Raw genomic sequence first — 11,795 nt, forward strand, 5'->3', positions numbered from 1 at the left:
TGATGGTGGTGTGCCACTCATTCGGCACGAACAAGGAACGGGGAAGGGCCAGCGCAGGTGTTGCACGGGGCTCTGCCACGCGAACTCCGACACGCAATGAGGGAGGCTGTGTTTTAATGCGTGACGAGCCAGGACACTGAGCACAAAAACAGAAACAAAAACGCAACGATCGTTATAATCACGATGTCGACACCGAAAGGGGGGAGGCGGGGGGCTGTCTGGGACGCATACGTGCAGAGGCCGCATTAGCGTGCACATACAGACACTCGGGATGCCACGCAGACACCTCAGCTTCGCCGTACTCTTCCACGTACCTCCAGGTCGTCACGAGGATGCTCGGAAAGTAAGACTTAAAGGCAGGGAGGACGTCGCTCAGCCATTGGGAAGGAGACGGACCATGTTCACACTACAGCGCCGCACACGATCGTTGGCGCCCCAATCACGAGTTTTCCACGGCGATGTGAGGGGGTGGTCCGAGCGAGACGCAAGTGATCTCTGTGCACGCACCATATCGGCTGTGCGCCAGGAAACGCACGATTGGGCCCGGAGACGATGACTGCACCATAGGCATGGAACAACACTTGGGTGCCGCGCCGCCTCCGTTGCGCCCCCCCTGTTGCAAGCAGCATACCCCCCATCACCACGAGAAGGTCGCCATTCCGCCCACACCTCCCTGCCTGAGACCACCCGAACTGTACGAATGAAAGAGATGTCCACCGCCACCGCAGCTATCATCACCTGCATCACAGGCGCGGCAGGAAGCCCGAAATACGGTCTGCCATAGCAGCTGTTTGGGAATGCCACCACCAAGTCAGCCGTCGCAGTCGCCTTTCCCCCAAGGTAATTCCTGTCAGCGGCGGTGCGGAAGTTGCTGTTGACGCACAAGGACGCGGCACACAGTGACCAGCAGCGATGTCACTGCCGCTGCAGCCACAACGCGCATTGCACGCGCTGGCGCGATCTATCCCGGCTCAATTGCTACGAAGCGTGCACAGTCAGTAGACCAGCTTCACTGCCAGTCGTATGAGAATGAGCCTCTGATGCGACGTGCGCTTCAGCGGCGGGTGCACCAGACAGCGTGCGCTGTTCCGTTACAGCCACCGTGGGCGCCACCACAACGTCTGCGGCCACATGTGTCGTCGCTGCGCGAGACAGTGGGCCATGCCGAGCGGTCACGTTATGATCGGTTGGTGAAGAGAAAAAATAGTGAAGGGGGAAAAGTGCTCTGGAGGAGAAGGAGGAGGGGTCATTTGAGGGGCCGGAGGAGCGCAACGATCCGTTCCGTGAGCGAAGAAGGCAGCACGAAAAAGGGCCCCAAGGTGAAAGGGCAAGGCTCATGCTCAGAAGCGTCACCGGCACGAGATGATAAGGTCGCGTATCGATGAAAGGAAAAAAAGCCCGCCTATGCGACGCGTGCATGAGCGCCGCAGCGGCGGTGCAACACATCGGACCGTAAGGCCGGGCGGGCGGAGGGAGGGGAGTTGTAGAGCGATAGGAAGGGGGTAAGAGGCAAGATGGCAAGTCACCTGACGGGAGCTCAGAGAACGAGGGGGGGTCGACCACCCACTCACACCACGCCGACAGTGCCGGAGACACGTATGCAAGTCATACTTTGCCATTCCGTGGGCGCAGCGGTAAAAGCAACGCTGTGCTTCTCTGCCAGCGCGCCTGCCAGCCTACGCCCTCTCCCATCGATGTGCATTTGTCTACTCGAAGTGAAAGCATTTCTGGCGCACAAAGGCAGAACATAAAAATAAAAAGCGCTCCTCTGTGGCTGTCAAAGCGAAACATAAACGAGGAGGAGAAGCCCACATCCCATTCACACCCGCATCCACCCCTCTAATCGCCCGTGAGGAGTGACCACAACGGGAAGAACCAAGAGCAAGCACTCCCCTGCGAGAGAGCGCGGTGTTACGCGGCGCTGTTGTGACCGACAGACGAGCCCGCATACCATTGTCCTCTACTCGAGAAAACACGCAGACCAGTTCGCATAGAAGAGGGCCAAAGCAGCAGCGACTGTTGTGCGAAAGTCACGCGATGCGTCACGTCCCGAAGGCGATGGAGAAAACAGTCCACAGCACACGTGGTGCGCAACAAAAAAAAGGTGACAGAGAGAGAGAACAGATGAAGGCACTTGCCGCTGAAAGGACGAAGGGGGGAGGGGAGGTAGACGAAGGAGCCCGAGGTGGCGCCTCCCATTCAGCCCACCCCGCGAGCACACGAAACAAGCAAAAAGGACCTTCTGCGTAGACCCTCCCCCCATGCACATCGTCCGTCAGACAGACAGGAGTAAAGCAATAACCTCGGTTGATAGGAAACCTGCAACAAAGGGAAAGACTGATTAGAGAAGACGGAGGGGGCGGGGAGAGGGGGGCTGACCTCCCCCTCCCGCCCCGACATACCCGACGAGAGCACACACACGCACACTTTAACGCATACAAAAGATCATATGTCGCATGCTCGACGGTTCCTGCAGCAGCAGCAGCAGAGGGAGAGAGAGACAGAAGCGATGATGTCAAGAAAAAAAGAACAGTAACACAGAAGCAGCGTGGGGTGGCGGCAGTGACGAGCCCACACAGGCACACACGCACACACACACAATGGCGCTTAAAGCGAGCCGAAAGCACAAATTGGAGAGAGCACACTTTGAGAAAAACCCCTCAGCCGCCGCCGAGAGGGGAACAGCGGTGGCAGCAGTCAAGGGAACATGCCACCACAGCCCACCTATGCCCGCCGCCCCACCCCACGCCCACCACCGCCACCGCCCGGGCCGCACCAGCCCGCCTGGCCGAATGCGGGTGCTGCCGCATGCGTCCCACACGTGCCCTGTGGGGTTGGCGAGGGCGGATACCAACGCGCCCAGCTCAGCCATCACCCGTGCCTCTTCTCGCCCTCGCGTGCTTTGTTCGGGTGTGATGCACCGCAGCGGCTGCGCCTGACAACGCGTGCGCGCAGTGCTCGCATCCGTGCACCACGGGGCCGGCCCTCTCAGGACGGCACTGCTGCCAGCAGGCGGGCCCGCTGCCTCCATCACCCACCTCGGTCCATATCAGCGGGGCCGTGCCTGGATGGCTCACCCGCATGCGCCGCAACACACGCCGAGCGCTGCCGTGCGTCCGTCGCGGCAGAGGCGCTCCCGCTGCGGCCAAATCGGCTCACCCACCCCTGTCGCAGGTGTGCTGGGCAAAGCGGGCCCGTGCTGAGCCGGGTAAGGATGGCCTTCTGTCGCCGAGAAGGCTTAGCGTCCTCGCGCTGCTGGTGTGGGGCGGTGGCCAGGTGCGTGATCCGGGCAGTCGGCGTCAGCGCCTCTGGAACTAGCCGTTTCGCGCGCGTGTCGGCATCACCGAGATACTCCCTTTCAACGCGGGCAGAAGCCGAGGAAAACGAGAGGCGCGCACGGCAGGCGGGCGGCACGGCGCTTTGTGCCCACATCCGTTGCCACACATTGTCTTCCACCGCTGTGGGGCCCGTGCTGAGCGCTATGGGGAAGGGAAAGCGCGTCCACGGCAGCACCCGCCACAGAAGGCATTCGCCTTGCGTCGCTTCGGTGGAGACAGGTGGGGCGGCGCAGAGGCACTATCGTGTCGAGGGGGGGTAAGTCGGCTTCTTACAGCGGGCCTATGCCGTCTGCGCCGTAGAGGTCCCACGACAGCAGCGACTGCCTCGAGGTGAGGGCGCTAGAGGGCCCCCGCAGTTAAGGCCAGCGCTGCCCCCTTACACTAAGAGGCGTACGCGTGCAGCTCTGATGTAGTCAGCGCTGCGCGGAAAGAGAAAGAGAGGGAGCGTCGAAGGTCTGCTGGCGTGTTCCGCTTGTGCGAGCAAGTGGCCCTCGGCCGTGCACATCGAGCTGCCACTGCTTTGGCAACCACCGCACAGCGCGTCGACCATTGCCACGAATGGGTTGCTTGTCAACGCCGAGAAAGGGGGGTGCAGTCCACTGGCACCCCTCCTGCCCAGGCGCCTGGCTGGCGGTGCGCCACCGTGTGCAGGCGCACGCCCGGCGGGTCTGCAGTGAAGCGGTGAGAGCGTAAAGTCAGACTGGTGCGGCTGGTGCGCGCTCCCTACACGATCGCGCGATCGTTGCGAGACGGCTCGTTCCAGTAGCACAAGGGCTGGGGGTGACATTGCCTGGCATGCGATGGAGGGCTGCCCGTGCCGCCAGGCCGCTCGCAGGAATGTAGACGGACGTGAAGCGCATCCGCCTAGTAGGGGGTATCGCATCGAAGCCGGACTGTCACTGCAGTGGCTTTGCCTCGTCAGGGCGGAAGGGTCAACACCGGTGCGTCTGTGCTCTCGTGAAAAGACAGAGAAGCCACCACCACTACACCTGTGCCCCCCCCGCCCCCCGTCTGTATATTGCCGCGCCGGACGGTCGACACCCCGAGAGACCGAATGCCTTGCAGGCCTGCTTAGGAGGCGGTGTTGCGGCTCTTGCGCCGTACAGCCGTGAATCGAATACGCCCCACGGAGTCAGGCCACACCGCACACCGCTTCGCGCCGGTCCGCCGACGGGCGTTTCCGCCGCGTCCACAGCGCAGACCCCCGCCCCGCGACGATACCCGCCATCACCGCGGAGCAGCCCAGGCGGGGGAAGCGGCGGGTGACCGCGTGGATGTCCTGCGTCATCGGTACGGCTCGCAGTGAGCCGATGCAAAAGACGCGACCATAGGCGAACCTTTTTCCCGCACAGCGTCAGGCGCGGGCATGCAGCCCGGCCACCAAAGGGCTGTCAGGTGCATTCACACCTGAGGACAGGCCATCTGCACGGCTACCCACACAGGCCCCTCCTCATGCCCCCACTCTCACATACACGCACAAACACACACACACACAGACACACCTTCAGCCGTCGCTGCGCCGACACTGAGACACAAAAAAAGCAAAGAAACGTACACGTGTCACGATGACGAGTTCGACGGGGCGTTCCGCATCGACACGGCCTCCATCTCGCAGTTCTCTTCCCTTTCAGCTGCCGTGCTGGGCAGCTTTGTCGGATAGTCTTCATCAGGCTCGCCGTTGGGCAGCGACTTGTCAAAGTCGGCGGCGCCGCCACTGGTTGCCAGGGCACCGGCTGCGCGGCTACCAGACAGAGGGATCAGCTGGCAGTGCGGCATTTCCCGAGAGCCACGGCGGCACATCACATAAAATGAAGCGCCGCAATAGAAGAACAGCTCCAACGTCCTCATCACCAACGCGCAGACGGTGATTTTGAGCCCCTTTCCGTGGGTCGCTGTCTTATGCTTCGTCAGCGCCATTGTGTACACCCACTTCATGTCGTACACGATGACGCACTGCAGGATCAGGCTCACCTGCACCACCGCGCATTGCGCACACCAGAGCCAAGCGATTTTAGATCGGCGCGACCGCTCGTTTGCCTCGAATCCGCAGCAGGGGCCCCACATCCCCTCCTCCTTCACCATGCTCGGTTCACCACCGGGGCCATACACCCGCCCATCTTCGTGCACCTGCGCGCCGTGCTGCCCCAGCAGCTCCCGGTTAAACAGCTCTTCACTTAGGCGCGTGTGTTGATCGCGTGACAAGCAGACCGCCATGAGGATAGGACAGACGGGCGAGAAGAGGAGGAGGTATATGGTCGTCAATACCGATAATATCACCAGAGGCAGATAGCGCTCGGAGGCGTGCGCCGCAGAGCCGCCGGAGCCGCCGTCGAACGCAAAGTACCCGTGTCTGCCCACCATAAAGAATGGCGTGCAGAGGCCCAGCAGCACAAAGAGAGAAAGGGCGACCTCGAGCAAAATCAGCATCCATGCAACAAGCACGCGTAAGCTGTAGCATCGCGGCGAGAGGGAGTAAGTTGGATGCACCACCAAGTACCTCTCGCCACCCATGCCCATGGCCAAGTGGTTCTGCTTGCGCGCCTCCACCGAGAGGGCAGAGTGGCGGAGTTCGGACGAGAGTACGGCCACCGGGATGACAGCAACCGCTTCAGCGTCGATGGTGGACATCACGCAAGAGTGGGACTCGTGAGGGGTGTGTGTATGCGTGTGTGTGTCTGTCTGTCTGTCTGTCTGTCTAACAGTACGTCTCTGTGTAAGACGAGAGAGAGGGGGGAGGGGGAGGGAGAGGGGGGCAGTCGCGCACGCAAAGAGGAAAGGGCGCCTGTGAGTGCGGCAACCCGTACAGCAAAGACGATGTACAGTAGAAGACTCTGTATTGTCGGAGCGCGGCGCACCAAAGCCCAGTGAAGCACAAGCGGCCAACGCACAGGGATCTCGGTCGCACAAAGACGTGAGACGTTGGAGAAGAGAGAGAAGGGAGAAAGACGCAGCGAAGGTATTAGAGGTGGGCGGAGCCTAATTTGGTGGCAGCGTTGCCGAGGGGCAACGCACGGCGCGCATATGGCTGCCACATCTCCACTGCGTAAGGAGAGCTGTCCCGCGTGGGAAGAAGGGATAAGAATGCGTGTGTTTGAAAGGGACAGGGGAGTGGAACCTTTGCAGGTCTCGGAAGAGAGGAGCAGAAGCACACATGAGAGCGAGAGGGAGAGAGCTCGGCTATACATCGAAGAGTGCGGCCCCCCCTCCCTCCTTCTGTGAAGCCGCCGGCAAGAGTGGGAAACGACGGCGAACCGACGAGAGAGCGCGCGTGCTATGCGCGGCTTGGAGTCACACGAAAGCACATCAGAACCTGCACAGTGCCGGAAGGGGCCACCAAACAAACCACGCCAGCATCATCGTGGCGTTCGCCCGCCCACACTCGACCCACTTAGGCCTGCCACCACCACCACCCCAGCACACGGGCAAGTACCTCCTCCGCTCAGCCTCTAGGTATTAGCGAAGCTGCCACGTAAGGATGTTGTACTCCGTTGAGTTCATCTGCCGGTCAAGGAAGCGCTGGCGGGCGGCGTAGCGGCTGCGGACCTCAGTGTCAACATCAATCAGTTTGTGCTCCGCCTCCGCAGTGTAGCATTGATGTGTGATAGGATCACGGTCGTCTTGCTCACGATTGCTGCGCGCCGTACCCGCTACGGTGGCAAGTCGTCGCTGCTCGGCGTGAAAGGCCGCGTTGCGGGAGGCTCTCAGTGTCGCTTCCCGTGTTGCAGCCCTGTTGCGGCGAGCCTGCTGGTATCCAAGGCGTTTACGGCACTCCTGCGCTCGCTCTTGCCGAAGAGCAGCGTCAACTGTCATGTCAGGATCAAGTCGCTGCGCATCCGGTAAAAAGGCGTCGCCGCCGCGTCCGCTGTCACAGCGCTCGCGTGGGTTGTGCTGTTGCTGCTGCAGTAGGTGCGGCGGCGCCGCGATCGCCAGACCACACCCGACAGTGGGGTGCACGGTGCGGGAACTTGATGACGCGCCCCATGCTGTCTCTTCTGTGGCGCTCGGCTTCACCGAGGGGGCAGGTGACATAGCGGCAGGCGAGCGCGACACGTGCGCTGCGGAGCTGCTTACGGCCGGTCCAGATGCATCACTATTTGGTGCTGGAAACGGTGGGAGTGGAATGATCGGGTGCTGATAGCCTGGCGGATGCTGCAGCACCTCTGCCTCATGCTTGCGGACACCGCGGTACGGAATCGGCTTTAGATGAAAGGGGGGCTCGTTGCCGAATATCATGATGCCTTGAGAGCCCTCAAGTGAGCCTCTGTGTATGTGTGTGTGTGTGTGGAGGAGGGAGGGGAGGGTTGAATGAGTTCTGGCGCCAACAGGCAGATGATCGGGGAGACAGGAAAGCGAGATAGAATCGAGCATTGGGGAAGGGAGGGAGGCACCAATGTGAGAGAGCCTCAGAGACAGCGAGGGGGAGGAGAGGGGCTTCGACTGCGAAAGGAGGAGATGAGGGGGACGGTGAGCGTACCTCTGCATAGGTCCGCCGTCTCTGCCTCCGACTGGCAGCTCCTCCTGTGCTAGCTTTTTTGTTCTTCTTTGCGTCTTCACTGGCATCCAACTCGACTCTCCTCGCAGGTGGGATGCACTGTGTGCACTTCAGGTGTATATGTCCGCGTGCGTTTGTGCGTGCGTTCGTGTGCGTGTGTGTGTGTGTGTGTGTGTATGTGTGTGTGTTTAAGGAACAGAGGGAAACATGAAGACAGATAACCGGTGAAGGAAGCGAAGGGGGGCGGCAGCGTACACACACACGCACACAGAGAGAGAGGCGCACCTCTACGAAGAGATGCTTGACAAACTCAAGAACAAAGTGGTAACGGTGTCAGCAAGGCAACGGGAGAGAGGCGTGGAGAGAGCGGTGGCAGCGGCACCGGAGGCGGCAGTATCACCGATGGGTGTTCCGAACGGGAAAAGAGGGCGATGAGGGAGGGAAAGAAGTACGGGAGGTGAGGAATAAGGGAGGGTTGCGGCAGACACATGCTCACATACGCGCGCGGACGAAGGGTGGCGCCCGTGGTATCGAGAGCGCCCACCCCGCTCCAGAGGGGGTGGCGTGGTGCAATAGAGACGAAGAGTGGGAGAGCGAAACGCTGCACGAGCCTCGCACCGCACCTCACGACTCGCTCGCTCTCTCGTGTGAGTGGGTCGGCAGCGTTCCACCGAGTGGCGCAAGAGCAGAAGACACACACACACACAAAAGAAGGCGGCGACGCCAGTCACCGCCGCCCAAGACTGCCAACAGCGCCACCGCCGGAGCCGCGACGGGGTGGTGGAGACGAAAAGGCGGCATAGCCGGCAGAAGCCGGAGCGCGCGCGCAGACAGACACGCACGCATGCACGCACCCATACCACCTCACAGGCACTCAGATGGGGAGAAAGAGAGGGTCGGTGCTGAAGACGGCTGCAGCAATTAACCATTCACCACCATCCAAAGGAGAGTGGGGGGAAGGGGTCTCTCCTCTTCACTCGTCTCAGTCTCGATCACCGAGAAGCCGCGCTTCTTGCGACACTTTCTCCCTCCCCGCATCACTGTCGCCACCATCGACCGCGTCCTCGTCCTGGTCGCGCGTGCTGTGGCGCGTATGCAGCTGCAGCCGCTGCACCTCGTCTTCCTCCCCTGATAGGTCCCCCTCGCTGCCGCTGTAATCACTGGCGCCGATAGCTGCTAGGTGGCACCGACTGTCAGCAGTATCACTCGCCAGAGTACTACAGCCGCTCCCAGTCAACGTATTCGCTGAGGAGCTATCCGGCAGAGATGCCGCAGTCGCACCCTCATACGTCGGCGGGGCGGCTGCGATAGTCTCCTCCGGTTCGCTGGGAATGTCTGCCACGTGCATCACAGCTGGTGGTACACTCGTAGAGGATGGTCGTCGTGTTGAGCTTGGCCCCATCTGCGTTGCCATGGGAAGGGCATCCTGCGACCCTAGGCTGACTAGTCCATCTTGCCGATCCCCAGGAGCAAGGGCGGAGGAAGGCATGGCGTGACCAACCGCAGCGGCAGCGTCCAGCCACGGCATAGGCCGCATCAGCTCAGCAGGTGCACAGGGCAGCGGCTCTTCCTTGAAGAATGGGTGCTGTAGAGCCTCCGCGGCAGATGGGCGGCGGCTCGGGTTCCACTGCAGCACCGAAGCGAGCAGATCCGTCCCGCTGGCGGGCAGCAGTGCAGCTTCCGGCGCCACTGGGACAGTGCCATGTGCTACGGTCGGGAGAACCGCACCACTTTGAAAGAGGCTCGCCAGCCGTGAGGTGCGGTTCCAACGCGGCAGTGACTGCATCATGGCTTTCGTCTGCGGGAGGTGATAAAGGCCGGGGAAGGACTCCTCCGTGGGAATGCCGAGCACCTCGCACACCGCCAGCAGGTGTTGGCTGTCCGTCGAGGCGTGGAAGAGAGGTCGGCGTAGGAAGAGCTCGGCAATGATGCACCCGACGGACCAGACATCCATCTTGTGAGAGTAGTCGACGACGCCGAAGTGCAGCTCGGGCGCGCGATACATGAGCGTCACAACGGTGGGGGTGAGCGCCTGGCCTTCGCGGTAGAGACGGCCAAGGCCGAAATCGCACACTTTCACGCAGCCGTCCTCGCCAAGCAGCACGTTCGACGTCTTCAGGTCGCGGTGAAGAATGCGGTTGTCGTGCAGAAACGCCACGGCGCGCAAGAGCTGGTAGACGATGGACTTGGCACGCCCCAGATAGCTCATCGCCGCCTGCGGGTGCGCGTTGCGTGGCGTGATGTGGAAGTAAGGCACCTGTGCATGCGCGTGAGAAGGTCCGCCGTCACTGCGGCGGTGCCCCTCCGAAACGGTCGCATACCGCCGCATGTAGCTTGCCAGGTCGTAGGGGCAGTAGTCCATGACAAGGAAGACGTCCTTCGCCTTGCTCGCGGCGCCGACCGCGGCCAGCGGCCGTGTGGCGGCAACGTCTTGACCAGCACCCCTCTCGCCCGTCGTTTGAGCGTGCGTAGCGGCGTGGGCCTCTTCCTGCCGCGGCAGCTGCTCGTCGGCACGGTCGTCCTTCGGCTTCTTCGCAGGGCTGCACTCCGCGGTATCTTTCGCATCACTGCGGAGCCGGCGAAGAGGGCGACTGCTCTGCAACGCCTCATCTACGTGCTGTGTGGTTGATGGCGACCCCGACTCGGATGACGAGGACGAGGACGAGGACGAGGACGGGGACGTCGAGCGCGATTTTGGTGGTGATAGCGGGCGGCGCGGGATCGGCGTCGGGTCCAATAAGACGAGCTCCAGCGCGCCCATGATGTTGGGGTGCTGTAGCCGCAGCAGCAAATCGATCTCCCGCATCAGGTAGGGTGGAAGCCCTACCTGTGAGTCCTCCAGCCACATCTTTTTAATGTGCTTCAGCGCGTATGTGCGCACGCGCGCTGGCGGCGAAGTAGTTGAGGAGGCGGCAGAGCCCTGCTGAGTCACGCGGCCGCGCGATTGTTTCCGGTGCTGTCGCTCGTAGTCAGCTGTCGTCACAGCGCGGAAGACGACGCCGTACACACCCTGCGATATACGGCCGACTCGGGTGTAGTAGTTCACATCTCGGCAGATGGGCCGAACGGCGCCGGAGACGTCAACTCGGGCCACGGCGCAGGCTGTATTGTACGCCGTATCAGCAAACAAGGAAGCGCTCAATGGGCAAACAGAAGAGATCGACGCACGAGCAACATCGTCAGCATCAGCTCCGGCTATGGTAGCAGAAGACTTGCTGTCCGCTGTTTCCTTGGGCATCTGAGGTGACCTTTGCCCAGCCAGCACCTCGCGCATTCGCGCGACGGCCTTCCCCACCACGATGAGCCGGCTCTCCTTTCCGGCGTCTTCAGCGCCGGCGCCCGAGACCCCCGCCGCCACCACCACCCCAGTCGCATGGGTCTCATGGACACCACATCCCGTCACGCCACTGTCGGTTGTCGTCCCCTTCGTCGCGGGCGACGCTCCACCATTAGCACCCCCACGAGTAGCACCGGCAGCCGACGATGCTGGGCAGTGCTCATCGTCCCTCAGGAGCGCGTTGAGAATCGGCGCGACCATGTCGCACGTGAACGGCACACACAGCGGATCCTTAACATTGTCGCGGTACTCCAGTCGCGCCGAGGAAGGAGAAGCAAACACAGGCGGCGGTGTCGGCACCGTCGCGCCAGCCGGCAACGCCGACGCCACAGAAGCGCAGCCCGCGGCATCCGCGTCCAGAGTGCACGGCGCGGGTGCGTTTCTGCTCGACGCGTTAGGAGTGGGGATGGCGACGGTGGTATTGGTACTTGCTGGAGGGGCTGTCGCGGTGGTGGCGGCAGCGGCAGCAGCGGCAGCCTTCTCCTGCCGCACCTTCCGCATACGCTCCAAGAGCGAGTTGACCTGCATGGCGTCGCGTGTGGCACTCTCTACGTATGCGCGTCGCGGATGGTCGCCTCTGGCGCCGCCTTTGTACTCGACTACCACCTGTTTCGCCCTTCTATCGGTG

General features: G+C 62.0%; 3 protein-coding genes across 3 annotated transcripts; all 3 read right to left on the bottom strand.

The window, feature by feature from the left end:
• Window positions 1-4,898: 4,898 nt before the first annotated feature.
• LSCM1_03544 (uncharacterized protein) lies at window positions 4,899-5,966 on the bottom strand (the record flags this gene model as incomplete). Its single annotated transcript, XM_067321082.1, has 1 exon — window positions 4,899-5,966. One exon carries the CDS (start codon window positions 5,964-5,966, stop codon window positions 4,899-4,901), a length of 1,068 nt encoding a protein of 355 aa, XP_067177692.1.
• Window positions 5,967-6,791: 825 nt separating this feature from the next.
• On the bottom strand, window positions 6,792-7,571 carry LSCM1_03545 (uncharacterized protein; the record flags this gene model as incomplete). Its single annotated transcript, XM_067321083.1, has 1 exon — window positions 6,792-7,571. The coding sequence occupies one exon, from the start codon at window positions 7,569-7,571 to the stop codon at window positions 6,792-6,794; it is 780 nt and encodes a 259-aa protein (XP_067177693.1).
• A 1,241-nt stretch (window positions 7,572-8,812) lies between these two features.
• On the bottom strand, window positions 8,813-11,695 carry LSCM1_03546 (uncharacterized protein; the record flags this gene model as incomplete). Its single annotated transcript, XM_067321084.1, has 1 exon — window positions 8,813-11,695. The coding sequence occupies one exon, from the start codon at window positions 11,693-11,695 to the stop codon at window positions 8,813-8,815; it is 2,883 nt and encodes a 960-aa protein (XP_067177694.1).
• Between the last annotated feature and the right edge of the window lie 100 nt (window positions 11,696-11,795).

Source organism: Leishmania martiniquensis, chromosome 27, assembly GCF_017916325.1.
Source record: "Leishmania martiniquensis isolate LSCM1 chromosome 27, whole genome shotgun sequence".
NCBI lineage: Eukaryota > Euglenozoa > Kinetoplastea > Trypanosomatida > Trypanosomatidae > Leishmania > Leishmania martiniquensis.